The 17,392-nt window shown below is 43.0% G+C and overlaps 1 protein-coding gene across 11 annotated transcripts in view; it reads left to right on the forward strand.

Annotated features, from left to right (window-relative positions):
* Positions 1 to 17,392, forward strand: part of LOC135259135 (FERM domain-containing protein 4A-like) — a 148,541-nt gene that overhangs the window by 58,319 nt on the left and 72,830 nt on the right. For 7 of the 11 annotated variants that reach the window (XR_010331208.1, XM_064343104.1, XM_064343092.1 and 4 more), the window contains exon 1: positions 879 to 1,050. The exons of the other annotated variants lie outside the window; for them this stretch is intronic. Coding sequence is in view for 6 of the 7 variants with exons in the window: in XM_064343104.1 (XP_064199174.1) it covers positions 958 to 1,050 (93 nt within the window). In the remaining variant the exon portion in view is untranslated. Of the gene's footprint in view, positions 1 to 878; positions 1,051 to 17,392 lie in introns of those variants that run through there. 11 annotated transcript variants of the gene reach the window in all.

Raw genomic sequence — 17,392 nt, forward strand, 5'->3', positions numbered from 1 at the left:
ACTTAGATCGTTTGGTTTCTGGGGGTCATATCAGAGTGCCTTTGCAGTGTAAAATGGCTCATTTCAGCTTTGTTAAGTGGAACATGGTGGGTAATTGCTGCGTCTGACAAAAAGCCTTGCTGTGTTTTAGAAGACGTTTCCGCATGCAAGATACAGGCGCTATCTGCCGAGTGATTTCCCTGCATGCTACAGACAGACCCTGGTGAAAGCTTGAAGCTTTAATCTCTGAGTTAATCTCAGCACCAGATGGCCAAACATCAGATATTCTTTTTGAGGTGTACCATGTGACCCGGTGTACAGCAACACGGGGAGCCACAGCCGTCCTCGGGTCATGTGACCTCAGTGAATAATAAATCCCACACCATCAGAAGAAATGAGTGGCCTGGTTACAGTGGTCAGCCTGGAGAAGTGAGACTGGACTGGTGTTTCTGGGGTACTGTTCCTGGGAACAGGAATCCCCTTCCGTACAGCTGCATAGGCACGGAGCCCCAGCAGTGCTGGAAAGAGAGAGTGTGGAAAAGTAAAGGAGAAAAAAAAGAGACTGTCAGAAGGAAAGATAAAATACCCCCCTCCCCCGCCACACACACACACACACACACACACACAGGCATACACATCCATTCATACATTATGTATCTAGTATGTACACATATTGTTCACATACAGACTAACCCTTCCCTTAAAACTCTTAAACGTCCCTCAAACACACACACACACACACACACGCATAATGGTGAGAGAGGAATGGGGCCAGGCAGCTCAGGATAGGCTCTTGCATGATTCACAGGCTGTGACGCTTGGGGGGTGGTGATGAAGGTGGGGGGTGGGGAGGGGGGTGTAGAGCGCGTTGTGCTGCCTGCCTGCCTGCCTGCCTGGCAGACTCTCAGAGTGGAGTGGTAGAGACGGGACGCCACACGCACAAACACACACGCGTGGTGCTCTCCTTCCCAACGCGCGATGGTGCTGCAGGGGGTCGTCACCCCAGGTCGAACCCGCAGACTGCTCCTCAAGCTGCCGGGTGGGACTCTGAGACACAGCAGCGCAGAGAGGGTAAGAACTCTCTGTTTCTCTTATCCCGATCCCCTTTTTCTTTCTGTTCTACTCCTCTGTCTTTCTTTTCTACCTCACTCTGCTTTAAATTGGGGGGGGGGGGTTCTTTCTTTTTGCTTAATCCTTTGGACATAATAAGACTGAAATTGGGGGGGCAATCCTTTACTCTGGGGCCACCGGGTAGCTGTGATGGGGATGTTCTCCTTCTTGATTCCGTAGATAACGCTTTCCTGGTCAACTTTCATTTATAGTAGTTATCTGCTCTTCTTTGCGTTCACTAATGGGTGAGCAAGGCTACCAAGTGGTTTAACGAGTGGCACTGTGCACATGTGATCTTCCCACTCCGTGACATTAAGGGAAATTGATGGATGTTTTTAGGTGGAGAACACTGTCAAAGTGTGAATCTATCATTCTGTTTTTGTTACCTTGGGTGAAAATGGTGGTATGATTACATCTGGCATGTCTGGGGAGATGACATGCCACAGCGTGCATTGCCAAACATACAACCTTCATTTGCTATGTTTACAACGAGATGCTACATCAATTTGATCAAACCAGATATGACATGGTGTTTTTTTCGGTTCACTGATGCTGTACTGGTTTGTTTCTGAAACCCCACAGACACACACTGCACGAGAAAGATTGCAGAGATGTATGTACTCGTTCAGATATTTTACTCATTTTCAGATTTCAGTATTTTGTGGGGCCTCTACTGCGAAGTTGCTGGCTTGCACATTATTCTAAGGAGAGTTCAAACACCCTGCAGTAAGCAAACAGAACAGGCACAGGCCCGCTTTTCAGAGAGTGGAACTTGGACTTCAGAATAGTAAAAATACATTCTTGTCTGATGGGCTGGTTTGGGCATTTCACACTAAGGCTGTTAAAGGGGCAGCTCTTTAAGCTCACTGAACCTCACAGTGTACAACGGCTTGTAATTACCGGTAGTGTGCTATATTAATGTGACTATTTTCCTTGCGATATTCGTTCAAGCTCCCGTGCGCTTCATAAAACAGCCCATTGGCACAAAAAAATGGGCCAGCTTCGCACGCTCCGTTCCCCTTGTGTTATATTTTATTTCCACATTTTTACATCACCATTGTGCCCGATTGTTAGCAGCTCTATCACATTAATTAAAATGAGAATCAGGGTTTGGCCCTGGGGCACTCCATAGGTTTTCCTTTCCTGCACTACTCCTTCTAGGACCTTCACCTGACTTTCAAGTCTGATACCCACCTCACACCTCATGCATAATTGCTGCTCTATGGTTTGCACAAAGCCGGGCATAATCACATTCAATCTTAATTGTGTTCATTCACTTTATTTCCTGCTCCCCTATGTTCCCCCAAATACATTCTAATGGCTGCTCCCGCATTGCGTGGAAAGCATGTAGAATTGAATGCCATAAACACTGGCTGTTGTCTGTTTAAGGATAAGTGTCTTATGTAATGGCAGGCTGGTGCACTGGCCCCAGTGTAAATCCACCGTGCTTGGACATTAAAGCTGAACAGTCTAAGCTCTTTAGTCTTTAGACTCCTGTAAAGTACTGGCAGGGAGACAGGGCTTGTGTTCTACCACTAAGACATAGAATGCCACAGTCAGAGTGTGGTGGAGAGACACAATTTATTTATACAGCTGAGAACTGCTTGGATTTTATGTTTTGTTAATCAGTAAGGTAGGAGTATGAAGTATTCATTGCATTTAAAACTTTTTGAGCTCAGCTGAGCCAAGGAAATTGAAAGAGCAAAGCTGGTATAAGGTTTTTATTTAACGTAGGATCTTACATTTCACTTAGAATAAATAGACTTATCCTGTAAGACAATTTGGAGTTTTAATTGAACCCCAAGCATTGTGTTTAGTTGGAAATAGGAATAACACTCTAAATTGGTTTATTTTTAAATGCTAGGAATGTACTACCAAACACCTTTTCTGAATTATATTCTTATAGAACAACTCATGGTATATTTAAAATGATTTTGTTTCAGGAATGGCAGGCAGTAGCAAGTTTATTGTGTTTCAAAATGAGATGAAGTATCATTCATTGGGTAGAGTTTAAGATGACCATAATGGGCAATCTGTATATGTTACAATAAAGGCTTCCATGGCTAACAGTGCAAATACATCCTTGAAACTAAACTGAATTTTAAAAAGCCCTCCTCACATTATTTCTCTTTCTTGGATTTGCATGCACATGAATTGAAATTCTAAACAAACATTATTTGCAAATTCAGCATGCAAACAAAGAGCATCAAAACCAAACAAAGCCTAAGATTTAAAAAAAATGTATCTTTGGCTTGACTAGGTGTTATTCATTATTTATCAATACCAAATAGGTAGGTCCAGAAGGTTATGATATAATCAAAATAAATCAGAGCCATAACAAAGATATTCATAGACATGACAATGACCGTCCTTTGTAGCCTCTTTGTAAAGCTTGCTCACTGTAGAACTCCATCTTCCCTTGCATAAATGCTTTCTCTTGCTGCTTTCCACTGATTTAATATTTCGACAGCTTTAATCTGCATGCCTTCTGGTTTGCGGACTTCAATGCGCGTCTCCGAGACAGATCAACCATCATCGGCATTATTAAACAGAGAGAGAGGAAGATTTATTCAAATAGGATGCAGGTTGCCCTGTGGCTGGATTAAAGATTGCAGCTTTATATCCCCATCTTACCCCCTGCATATAGTATTGCTAAATTAATGAGCTTGTTTTCGGTTTATTGGTCACATTGTGGGAATATCTGCACAAACGGTTTGCTCATTTCTGTATGAGACCAGTAACCTGCCTCTTTCTGCCATGTTTGGCCAATCTGTGTTCTAACTGCGCATAGAGATATGGTTTACATGTGTAATCCATATGTGTAGCTTACACACATAAAACGATAATGAGAGAGATAAGGAAAATGAAGTATTTGTGCATGAGACAGAATGAGTACATTATTTGTAAGAGAGATGGAGTGTGTGCATATTTGTGAGACAACAGAAGGCTGTATGTGTGTGTGTGTGTGCTTGCCCCAAGTGTGTGCAGTGACTATGCATGTGCTGTGGTACAGAAGGCACAGGCCTGCAGGGCCTTTGATGATTGGCTCTTGTTCTTTATATTCTTTCATGCGTGACGAGGCTCATAACTACAGAAACGATGCACCAGATTTGAACATCTTCACAATTTCCTTTTTCTCTGGACCCTGATACCTGCCTGACTCCTCCAGCTTTTGAAACCCTATTAAGGTAAAGTTAATGTTTGAAAACCCGTTAAACATTCTGTCTTATAAACCAGGGACAAGGAGGGGTTGTGTGATCTGACCCTGTGTTTCCAAAGATTTCCCTGCTCAGAGCTGTATATGAGGCAGTGATGACAGCTTCAGTATATTGTATGGGAAGGTATTCCTTAAAGGGACTGCTCAGCATAAGAGGGATTCATTTCTACTGGGCCATTCCTTGAGTCTGTCTTTCTGCAAACCAAATAACAACAAGCAATACACAAAAGTGCTGAATAGAGGGAGGAAAACCCCATCCTGGCTTTCACCGGATACACGTCAACCAAAATTTTGAAGTCCCTCGGGCGTACCATTTAATCAGGTTTCATGAAAAGAAATAATTGGGTTCTTCTTGCATGGAGAGTTGAAAGTGAATTCACCGTGCAGCACGCATAGAAAATAATGGCTTTGACTAACTACACGTCATGTTCCAAGGCAGCAGGACTAATTGAACATTGTTAAATTTATACATAATGTCACCTCTAGTTAAAGTACAGGGCCAATCACTAGCCTTTGGTCCATTGCTCCAAGCTGAAGATGTACCAGGACCTCTCTTCTTCAGCCCAGTCACGTGAGAAGACTGTCATACAATTCATGGAGTTATGTCACTGTCCAATAACAGGCACATATTCTATTCAGCAATTTAGAGATGATACAAGGTAACTTGTAGTGGTCCTCCCACATCACCACATCACCCCCTTTAGATACAACTGCTTGACACTTATTTGAAACTATAATGCAAATTCATTAGAATAATCATATTGATATATGGCTTCAATCTATGCAAACATAATGACCTGTGACCAGCACTAACCTACTACCGTGGGTGTGAGTCAGTTTTCTCTCTAAGGTGACTCTGATTACTCATTTGTTTATATTTCCACTTTGCTGAAATGACAGAAGGCCCCCACTTGGGGTCGTAGGGGGCTTTGAAATGGGAACGATGTGGTCAGAGACCTTGATCAGAGCGTGGGGTTGGGTTGGAGTCTTATGAACCCCGTGGACTCAGCTTGTCGGGATGCTCAAACTCTGTACCCCTGGCGTGAAGGAGGGGAAGAGACTGTTATTGTAGGCCTCTGGGTTCTCTTTGATGAGATACCGTTGATGTCCGGTCGTCACAGAGACCAACGGGTGGTGCATGATCAAGCGATAGCTGGAAGGCTTTAAAAACTGTCAGATCTGGAAATTTAGCAGATACCCATTAGGTCATACGGATATATCTGATTAATGATGCCATTGAGAGCGGCGCTTCAAACTTTAATATCCTTTGCCCTTGACATGTACAACCCAGATGGGCTGAATATTTTTATGGATTTAATTAGATTCAAATCCGTGCTTCCCAGAAAAGGCACCATGGAGCGAGTGGGGGTGGAGTAAGGAGAAGTCAGGGCTTTCATTCCCCAAAAACAGGAGATAGAGAGACCCCAGAATGTTTCAGAACATTGGAGGCCTTTGTATAGTAGATAGAAGGGCTGAATGGTGTGCTTCACTCGTTGTTGAGATTATGGAATGGGATGGACATAGTGCTGTCTGCACTGGAATGAGTCATCCTTCTGTAAATCAGAGCCTGACGTCTCTATTCATTGTCCAAGTGTGCGTGAAGATTTGTGTGCATGTGTGAGTATATGCACATGTATGTAGCTTATTATGTATATGTGCGTGTGTGTGCGTGTGTTTGCTAGTACCACCATCCACTTGCTCCAATTGTTTTTCCCTACAAAGCACCCCTGTGGGTTGACAGCTTTTATATGTTAATCCTCATTAATATTTATGATTTTAGGGAAAGTGGAGCATATGATTACCCCATATACTGTATGAAATAGGTCAACATCAGTATATAGCAAAAAAAAAAAAAAACATGAACTTCGAACATCTCAGTATAAGCAGGAGCTGTGCTATTTAGATAGGCAGTGCTGTTCATATGTAGCTACAGCCAATGGCATGGAGTTCTTGCTCACCACTTCTCCCTTGTGCGCTGTTGAACATCATTATTAATTTGCATTGATCCCTCTCCACTCACCTGTAATATAAAATCCTTGAAGCGGACTGATTGAAATCAATTCTCAGACACTATTTGATGTATCACAGGTGACCCCAACGGTGTCTAGAGTCTGGTTCACAGATGAGTATCAGCTGGGTCTCTTCATAATTGATTTGAGAACATTCATGTGTCTGTATGAGTTTCCTCCCTATGACTATCAGCCTCTGTCATTTTGTGTATTGCCTGCCGACAGACTTGACCAAATGTGCACCAAATGATACAAATTAGAGTAGCAAATTACTCTGACTCTTAAGCATGATTGGATATTGATGTAGAGCGCTGGATCCCTGTGTGTGACCTAGTTCTTTCGATCATGCTTCATTTCAGAGTCGGTTGAGTCACACTATGCAATTTATTTGCCTGGCAGACATCCTTATCCAAGGTTACATATGATGTGCAACTTGTCATTTTACTTACAAATAGCTCTATCTTCAAGTTCGAAGTGAAGTGCCTACCTCAAAGATAGGACAACAGTGCCCCGTTTCCCAGTTCCCAGTAGATGACCACTGGCCTCAGATGCACATAATAGTCACAACCTCTATTCCAGACTGCAGCTGCCCTGTACAATGGGGCTTAGAAATTTAAAGACCTCCCATCGATGGTAGTCAGGCCTCCAGCATGAACCATCCCTTCTGGGCATCCGGGTCTGTTCTTGACCATGCATTAGTGCTGGCAGTGATCAAAGGAGCCGCTAGATTCATGTCTGGAGTGGGCTGCACTGAGGGGACCCAACTCCTCCTCCTCCTCCCACCATGGCCGGATTTTGACCAGCGATTAAAGTCCTGTGTTGGAATACAGATGGCATACAGATAGCATGTGGGAGCCTCATCTCTCTAAGAGCATGACAGTGCTCCTCTCCCATAGCACAGTGAGATTTAAACCAAAGCTTCCGCAAGAAACCCTTCATTTTGGGCAACCCAGAAGCTCACAAACAGGTGTTTGAGTTTGAGCAAAGCATGTTATAGGATAGAAGGAGTTAAATGCACTAGCATTCATAACTTTTTTTCAGCCAGCTACTTTTTGTATGTGGCAGAACATTTGCACATCAGACAAACACACCTAATTGAGAATGTTCTCTCTGAGTTCCATTGGGGGGGTTTCTCACATCAGGTCAGAGAGTTCTGTGAACTTTCCCAGGGTTCCATAAGATTTTGAACACAGACAGAAAGTCCTGGGAAAACCATCCTTCTGCAAATATTTGCAGGCCCCACAAATGAAGACTCACAACAGCATTGTCATGACAATAAATTTGTAAAGATACAGCAACCACAATTAGTCTGTGGATTAAATCTTAAACTTGTGGATTCAAGTCTGAAATGTCTTGGAGTACAATTATTTTGCCTGAAGAGCAGACGGGGGTGCATCCTTTCTATTTACATTATACAAGCTGCAATGAAACTTGTAGTAGATTTTGAACAGCAAATCTGCACACTTGAAGAAATACCACCAGAGCAAAAAAAAAGAGTGGGACCAGATGGAAGTTATGTTCTCCTGTGTGGTCATGGGTGAATCTGGATTAATTGCTTGTGGGGAAACAAATCATGGATTGGCATTTCTGGATTATATTACAGTTCAAAATTAATCCAAGGTAGAGCATACCGGCTATCTGTGTAATTTGCGTGGAGTTGTCGTCCCTGAGACATAGGAAGGTTTTCTCCTCCTTAATTTACTGCTAAGAAACATTGAAAATTGGCACCATTTTGCAAAATAGTGGGTTTAATGGGAGCTTTTAATGTCTGATAGACATTAAGGGCAATCACGTGTCAGAGTCTCCCATAAAACTGACAGTCAGGAACATGCATTCACTCAGGTTTATGTGTTTTAAAATGTATTGAGCTCGTTGCATATTGATTTTAGGCCGTGTTGCTGAATTGCAGAAAAAAACCTATAAGCGCCAGTAAACAGTAAACAGACTTTGTAAGATGCTGTGATGCACAAATCTGAGTCTGTGACTTTAGTTCTGAGCCTTCACAGCCTGTCAGCAGGGAATGGTAGGAGATATGATAAAGAACATGAACATATTATTTAGTGTGAATCTTCACACAGAAATGAATAATCAATCATCATTACAGACAGACAGATATAATACACAGGTCCTTCTCTTTAAACTAATCACAATACACTGCCATTTATTTTGATTTACAGATTTTACAGATTTACAGTAGTTTTATTTATAGCCTACAGCTATTTATATATCTTGCTGAATGTAAAGCTTGCATCTTAATGAAAAAGTAAAATCCGTTGTCTTAACTACTCCACAACAGGAAATGTGTCTGTGGTCTATGCTGACTACTGGAGTGTACTGGAAACATAGATATGGAGTATAGATTAGTGATTATTGCCAACAAATATAGTCAGTGTGGATAACTAGACTTTCGGGAGAGAATAATTAAGATTGCACTGAAGCAGCAGGAATTATTATGGGAGAAAGAGAGGGAGTAGTAAAGACCCTGGATAATCCAGATTGCCTCCACTGTACTGATAACCCCAGTATAAAGTTGTTTTAACCTTGGTAATCTAAAGAATGGCAGCACATATAGAGATGGGACATGTTAGTAAATGTGGTGCACAGTAAAATGTTCGATATCTACGATATCTATATTTCGGTACAGTAGGATACATGCGATCCCCACTGGACTCACATGAACTGTTATTTGAATTAAAACTTATCATTTTACTATGTAACATCCTTCTGCATTTTACTGTTCTTGTTCCTGATTTTTTAAGTCCTCTGGTGGTCTACACTTTTCAAGGAGGATTTTTCAAAGAAGGGCATTAGTTATATTAACTGCAACAGCTCAGTGGTATAATCTATTCACTCTGGCAAGTGTCAGCTGAATACCTGTGCGTCAGTCCGACTTATACGTAGAAGTTTGATCTGAGGAATGCTAAGATGCATATTAAAAGCTCTGGGATTCTGGGAAGTGTTTCCTAGTGGCAGACACTCTCATTCATGGCTCTGAGCCAAGGAGGCTACATCAGAGATGCAGAGTGGTGCTTTTAAAAACCAAACCAACGTCTACGGTTTGAATTGAGCTGTTGTTAACTCTGCCAGAGCCCATTTTGGTTCAGCTTTTGCTTCTATTGGCTGCCATTGCTGAGAATGGGGAAGGAGGGTGAGGTGCTGTTTATATTCCCAAAATTACAGGGCAAACAAAAGCAAATCACACCATGACCTGAGAATGCTGGCAAAGAGCACCGGCCTTTTTTTAAAAGAGCCCGGCCAAGATCCTGGCACATTTAGGGGACGTGCGAACCCTGTCAGAGTGCTAAGTTTGCTCTATTGTGTTACAGTTTGAAAGGGATATAGGGTGTCGTGTAGCTGGGGCGCAACCTGCGAGTGCACCCAATATTCAGCAGAGGAGACGTCACCTCGCCCGCTCCCTAAAGCTCCGCCCTTCTGCAGCCAGGAGCCTATCGGTGAATTTCAGAGGAGTCTCATTTCCTCTCAGAACAAATAAACGCAGCGAACCAGCCTGCCCACTGCCTCACCGTCTTACTACATGGGAGGGTTTGCGTTTAACACATGTAGGCTGTCATCCTGAATTTGTCTCTTTGCCACCTGAGAAGAAGTAGTGGAAAGTGGGGGGGACATTTATTAATATGTGAGTGGGAGGCAAGTGACCGTGAATTCCTGTGGCCAGCCATCCAAGCTGATTCTCCAGGGTGCAGTTCAGAAAGGTGGAAAAAACCATTGGGAATGGCAGGTATTAGATTTTGCCGCACAGTGGAATTTACCTGGCCGGGTAGCTAACCAGCGTCATTTCTGAGCCGCGATGGATGGTGTGCTTGTCGGCTTTGGGGATGTCTTTTTCTCCAGACGGGGCCTCCTGTGGAACTTGACTTCCACAGCTCTAAGGAGGTGGCACATAGCGAATCCGAGGGCTTTTTACCTGCTGGCCAAACCCAGGTGCATCCCAAGGACCGTGTACCAGGTAGGAATGAAACTACTCCAGTGCTTAGGACAGTGTCAAAGGAAACTGGTCATTTAAATTAATGACCGTTCCTCTTTACTGTAGGTATTACTAAATAACTAACAGAATGTCATATTTATGAATATTTCTGTGTTATTCAATGAAACATTTGTCCATCAGCCTTAATGGATTGAGGCAGTATGTGCTTTATTCACTGATACTGATGAAAAAAGGTACACTTGTTAATCTGACTCATTTTTTCCTGTTCTGGACTGAAAAAAAGGACTTACGCTTAGAATTCAGAGGCTGCATGTGGAAAAACGAAATTTTTTGTCTCGATTTGGTGTTGCTATGGTTGACTCAAAGGGCTTCTTGACAGCAATGCACCGCTGAGCTGAAGGAACGTGAAAGGATTTCTTTGCCATTTGATTCTTGGATGCTGCTTGCACAGTGTTTTCCAGCAGGCAGTGTTTATGGCCTTCTCTTGTGAAAGGTAGGAGACGGCCATAAAAGAAACTGCCCAAATACACTATTTATTGCGTATTCTGATCAGTTCAAACGATTTAGATCTACATTTTGTTATTCTTCACAAGGATCAGTTGGCAAGGATCAGTTGTATTGAAATATAACTTTGGGAATCCAGGCTCATGGTTCCTCAGTTTTTTTTAAACAGTAAAAGCTAATTTTCCATGCAGTGGTTTTCTGCACAAAATTCACTTTTATATTTTATTCAAAATAAAGATTTAGTAAGAACCATAAAACCAAAAAACACAGCCTTTTCAACTATTCCACCTCCTGGGGTAACAAGACAAATGTGTCTTGTCCAATTTTCCATCTCACAGAAGAGCTCTCTTCCCCTGTCCATCTTCTGTTGTTCTCTGTCAGTATGAGGGTGCGAATAGGTGGAAGTGATACTGTTCATTGAAGAGAGCTCACCCCTGCCTGCCCCATGACCCACAATTACCGAGGCAGATAGAGCCTCAGGTCCCTCCTCTACTCAGCAACAGCCAGCAGGCCCAAATGTTGTCTTCCATTCACCCAATTGAACTCTTGTCCTTATCTATTGATTTGAAATCAGTGCCCATGACGGAGGGTAAGGGAAGGAGATACTCATCAAGGAGACGGCAGGTAGAGCACCCCTCACAGGCTGGGATCAGGAGAGTGAGTGATCAGCATATGTAATTAGTCAGAGAACTGACTGAATCTGCGGTGGGATTTGAACCTAGGCCTCTCACTCGTTCAAGGCCTCTAGCCAAGGGCAATGTTGTTATTTTTTAATTTGAGGGTTGTGTTGCGGGAGATGCTGTCATGGTAACCTGCTACAAGATCTTCACTTTATTGCACCTGTACTGAGACACTTTACTAGCGAACTAGCCGAGCCACACCCGCTACACGTACACACAACATGCCTGCTCCTGTGCAATCAATACAATCAGACCTAACTTAATGAGTGAAGAATGACTGAGTAAAAGGGTCTGGCTCCTGCAAAGGCTTTGTCACTTTGGTCTCTCCCCATCAAGGTCATACAATGTCAAACAGCACACATGAACAATATGCTGGCAGTAGCTGTGACGAGTTGCTTCATTAGCAATGAAGTAGTACAGCAGGATGGGCTTTGTAAACACGCAAAGTGTTGAATGTAAACTTCCTCTTGAATATGCAATTAAATTTTTGTCTACAGTACAAGAAATTGTAGTGGAATACATTTCTCTGTGTTCTGTACAAACCTGTATGCTGGCAGAACACTGGAATGGTATATACAAATGAGTACCATACACTAGTGTAGCCACAATGTTAATATATTCACTACATTACCAGTCCAAGGTCAAACTACTCCACACGACGATGTTTGCGTCTGTTCCACCATGTCACGATCTGTGTTTCATGAAAGACTGCTCTGGAGCTAATTTCCACATAGTTCAGTACAGGGGAACATTGATGGCTGAACCTGAGGTTACAATAACAAATGCAGAGAAAGCTCTAAGGCAAAAGTCTAGGCGAATATCAAGGGGAGCCGTTTCCGTGCGAGTGGGCCCTGCACTCCTATGGGGACAGGGTTCAAATGTGTGTGGTGCCGCAGGGCGTGCACTCACAAAGGGAGGAAGCAGTAATGAGCGTGCCTCAGGGCGGAGACTTCATCAAAAGAGAATAAAGGTCAGAGTTTCAGTCTAGGGGTGAAGGAGAATTCCAAGGCAAGGAGTGCATTTAGCCATCCATTTTGGGTTATTAGCTGGACTAATGCAACCTCTAGCCATCCTTTCCTGGCATGTGTAGTGAGACTAACAAGCCTTGTGGCTACCATTCAAAAGTTTTAACAAGAAAGCTGTCTGACATTACATGACTGTCCACGGCAGGACGCAGGGGACCCTGCGACCTGTCTTGCAGGCATATCCTTCCAGAATATTCCTTTGAAACAGCATTGGTTTTTCTCTCTCACTTGAACACTCAACACTTATCTGCAAGGAAAGCTCTTAAGTCCTTTCTAACTTTTCTCTGGGTTGGTTTAGCAGAACAGAACACACAGAAATGAACTGGACCTGTTTATTCAGGGCACAGCCCTGTTAAGGGCTGTCAGGGGTTTCAGACTGGCCCAGCTTTAGCTTTGAATAAGCAGAAGGCTTCATGACACCACATTGATGTGCCAAGACACTTTTGTCAGGGTATGTTTGCCAGACTCAGGCCTCTGTGGGACTGCTTCAGACTCATAATATATGGGCCTCAAGGAAACCACACCACGCTTCCTGCATTCTCACAAAGCTTAAGAAAACTGTTTGCTCAGAGGCCTTTAACTCCCTTGTTGCACTGCCATTGAAGGGCTTTGTTTTACAGGATGACCCCATCCAGCCCATAATTGCAGGGCGTTGTTGTGAGGGTTTGAGCAAGGAGGTGCGCCATCTATAGAGAGGAAGAGGGGCCATGCAGTGAAAAGCATGCCTGGGGCAGCTGTCTTCCTCCCCCCTGCTCCAGTCTCCAAAAGACAGGATTTCCTCTGGAGGGACGGGGGAGAAATAGATGCAGGCGCCGGTATCTCACTGTTTTTCCATGTGGCCATGTTCCCACTCTATGATGCTGGTCTTACACTGACAGCCATTAGACACGTCCATCAAATTCAATCTGTGATTACGCGCGAATTGTGGGATGGGATGCATTAATAGTGTGAAGCACAGTTAATTCACTGCCATCTTAATCTCTGCTATATCTCTTACATGATTTCCCAGACTGCACGGTAGGAGTTAAATTCTTTCGAGACTGCCTTATTCTGCACTGTGAGACACTACCGTATATTAGATTAAATCTGTCAAGATTTACTCGGAGAGCAGAAAGGTTTTTTCGGTCACGTCCCAGAGAAAATAGCTCCTGTAATGAAAGACATCCTGCTCCCCGAGATCTGGGAGGATTTCGTTTCAGGCTCTTCCTCTCTCTTGGCACGGATTCCTCTCTAATGTATTTGGTAATCTTTATTCGGCATACACCATCAAAGACATCCTGGAAGATAAGAGGTCATTTAAATGCTTTCTGATGTGCGCACATATAAAGACAGGACTGTGCTGCCAAAGCCACTCTTTTTTAAAATCCAGGTTTCACTCCAATATCTTTCCCATCAAGAACAGATGAGGTTAGGTGACTGCTGGCATTTGTGCTAATTGTAACTGTTTGCGTTGGAGCAAATACCACACTTTTCTGCTGATAGTCCTCCATGTGGGAGGAATAATGGATCCCGCAAGTCTCTTGGCCGGTAGAGAGGATTCCACTGGTATCCTCTCCAGTGTGAGAACGGCTGTTTCTCAGCTACAGTCCCCTGCTCCAGAGCCAGGGGAAGCCACGGGGACCACCCCAGCTCCACAGAGCCCCGCAGCTGTGACAGACCCCATACATGGCCCAATCCAAAACATTCCCATCCCTCCGTGGCCCTCTATAGTCACCACCCTTGCAGAGTTTGATTTTCCCAGGACAGGATGTGAGAGTTCCTGAAAGTTTTGAGTGGGTGACCGGATGAGAAACGCATATCTAACTTCTCAGTTTTACTTTGTTGTTGTATTGTTTATCACTAGCCCCTCGGCATCCCCAACCCCCCAACTTTGATGTGTCTCAGTCCTTCCTGCGCACAAAATGGAATCCCAGTTTTTTCATGACAATAGTAGAGAATATTGTGATATTAAGATATATCCACTAGCTCTGTTTTAGTCCCCTTTAACTAATCACGGTTAGCATTAGCTGGCTTGTCCGCAGTAGGGATTGTTTTGGCAACTCCTCAAGTTTGTCAGCATCAGCTTTTAGAGCTGTGACCGCCTGATTCGTAGACGTGATGATGTCAGTTTTCCAATTAAAAGTCTTTGGTAATGATGGGAAACCACAGACCTTTTGAGCTCTGTGATAAACGCTATGGCAATAAAAACAGACCAGAGATATTGCAGCAGACATTGAATAAACACTGCTCTCCACAGAGTGCATTTGAACCAAGTGGCTTTTCCTTATAGAAGTATTTCAATCAGGGATGTCGGATCGTTTTAGTCAATAACTGCAGAAACAAATAGTATCATTAAGAATTTTGAAAAGGAATGAGTTATGGCAAAATGATAAAATCATTTAAATTGAATCTGAGCTAGAGCCTGGTTGAAACTTAGATATTTGCAAAAGAGAACTGCAAAACATTTTAACTTTTATGTCAGAAATGTATATTGCTAATAAATATCCCACAAAGGATTCAACAGATTTGTGGTTGAAGTGAGGAAGCCTATGGATTTCATAAATAGGGAGGGTAGGAACCTAAACAGCTCAGAAGTCAAGAAAATAACAGCATTTCTATAAAGTCAGTCTTGGGAGAAGGTGATGTGCTTCTCTGGCCTCTCCCAAATCAATGAAGGATGTTGCACTGGTAGGACAGGTGTACACATGTGGCTGGGAATTCCAAATTCCAAAGGATAAGAACAATAAGAATGACGTTACAAATAATGCAGAAATAAATACGTAAATGACATACAGTAAATGGTACTCAGTATGTCCAATACTACTCACATCCCATTGGTGGTTTCATTTCCCCCTAAAATCATCCTGTGCACCTATCAAGAGCAGTAATACCAGCATGCATTAGGAAGGCTCTGCTTTGATGCCCCTCACCCTGGCCTCACGCTTCACTATCATTTACTCATTGTCAGACATAAGCTCCTTAGCTGCAGCTGAAATCTCATTCCGCCGGTAATGTGAGAATGTGCCAAACCACCCGATGAAAATTCACTCAATTATTTTTCTGACACACTTTAAGGTCCAGGTGACTTACCACAAAACTGTGGAATTTTTTTTTGTTTTGTTATACACTAGAGAAAGCATCCAGATTTAATAATTTTTATACTCTGATCAGAGATGATGGAGGTAGCCCCATCTATGCAGAGATCACTGTGCCAGAATGATGGTGTGTGAGGATATCCATACATACCATTATGAGATAAGCCTCAGCTGGGTTGAGTCCAGATCTTCTCTGCGGCAGGGATGCCATCCATATTGTAAATCTTGGGGGATTATCCCCTGAGACAGGTGATTATACCAAATACAAACTGAAAAGTAAAAATAATTTGAGGGGAATTGTGCTTTTGGCACTGTAACAGACCTACCAGTTAATGGGCTTTTGAATTTTCAATAACAGCCCAAGAGAATCCATATGAAGGCACAGATTAAGTAGTTTCTTATTGTTGATGTTGGCCATTCAGATTTAATTATTTTTCATTATTCAGCCGTTAATGGCATTGGTTATTTTGCCCTTCAATTGTAGTATGTTAACCTTATTGAAGCCACCTTACCCATCAACAAAACTATTAAAGTGTAAGTTGACCTTTTTGAGGCAAACTTACAATGTTACTTTTGTGTACCATGAAAATGTTATGGGACATGAACCCAATAACCTTTGAATCCAATATGCAAACCCTTCTCCTTACTTCAGTCAGAAAATACCTTGCTTCATATATCAAGGATGTATTTGCACAGAAGATGTAAGAACAACTCATATTAAGCTCTGTGGCTAACACTCAGCCTATAGCCCCATACTGTTGCATGTGACTACAGTGTCCTACTCTGTGCTGTAGTCTGTGTGGGGAGATGGCAGGGCCATGGTCTGAGAAGCTGCAGTTAAGTGCACAAAGCTAAAGCACCAGGAGCCAGAAATCTGGAGGTGTCAGATCTCAGCCATTGATTTCCCAGGATCCCGCGGGGCACCAAGGGGCTGAAGGAGTGAGGTCATTTCTCTCCATTACGTCTCAACCGGAGGTCACTGCGAGGGCCAGCTGGAAGCCAGCGTACGCCAGCAGGAAGCATGGCCGCTTGCTCCCATCATCCGCGCCATCTCTGCAGCGCAGCATGAGGTCTCGAGTTGCCTGCGAGCAGAGTACACGGCAGCCGAGCCGGAAACCTTCTGCCAAAGCCTGCCGGGTCGAAGGCAGCGGCGTCTGGGATACGCTGAGATGTGCTCCAAACTTCGCCTGGACACTGTGGCTGACAATGGGCAGGAGGACACATCCCAATGCCTCATAATGGCAGCTTTGAATATAACAGCACCTTACCCAGAGATTGCCTGTATATGGTTATAGTTGTAATTACACGCAATCTATTTTTTAGAGCTATGTGCACCAAATTCCCAGGCCATCACTCATCTCTCATCACACAGTCTGCATTCTGCTGGCCAGACAGAACGCAGTTCCTATATCAGTGACGCAGACCCTTGGGATTGAAGTTTAAGTTGCAGACTTATTCTTTATATATGAACCATGCTTTTACCTTATCCTCCAAGGTAAAGAAAAAATGTATGAATAATTCAGATAGATAACAATATAAATAAGTAAACACAACACATGGCAAACAATATTTGGAGTATCATTGAGCATTCATGCTAATGAAAACTTAAGTGCCGATGTGCCTCTTTGGAAAAGAAAAAAAAAGTGTTATATACTAAAGGTATAACAAATGTGTGCATAAGGAACAAAACAAAATGGAGGAATTTCCATAAGGAGAATATAACACATAACAACACTAAGAACAAGACAAGGGTAGAGACAGTGTGTATGTTGCAGATGAGCTGGTCATCTTTGGACAGTCTTTCCAATTATATATCATATTCAGACATGGAGGATCAAATAATTCATA

The sequence above is a fragment of the Anguilla rostrata genome, chromosome 7 (genome assembly GCF_018555375.3).
Source record: "Anguilla rostrata isolate EN2019 chromosome 7, ASM1855537v3, whole genome shotgun sequence".
In the NCBI taxonomy this organism is placed as follows: Eukaryota; Metazoa; Chordata; class Actinopteri; order Anguilliformes; family Anguillidae; genus Anguilla; species Anguilla rostrata.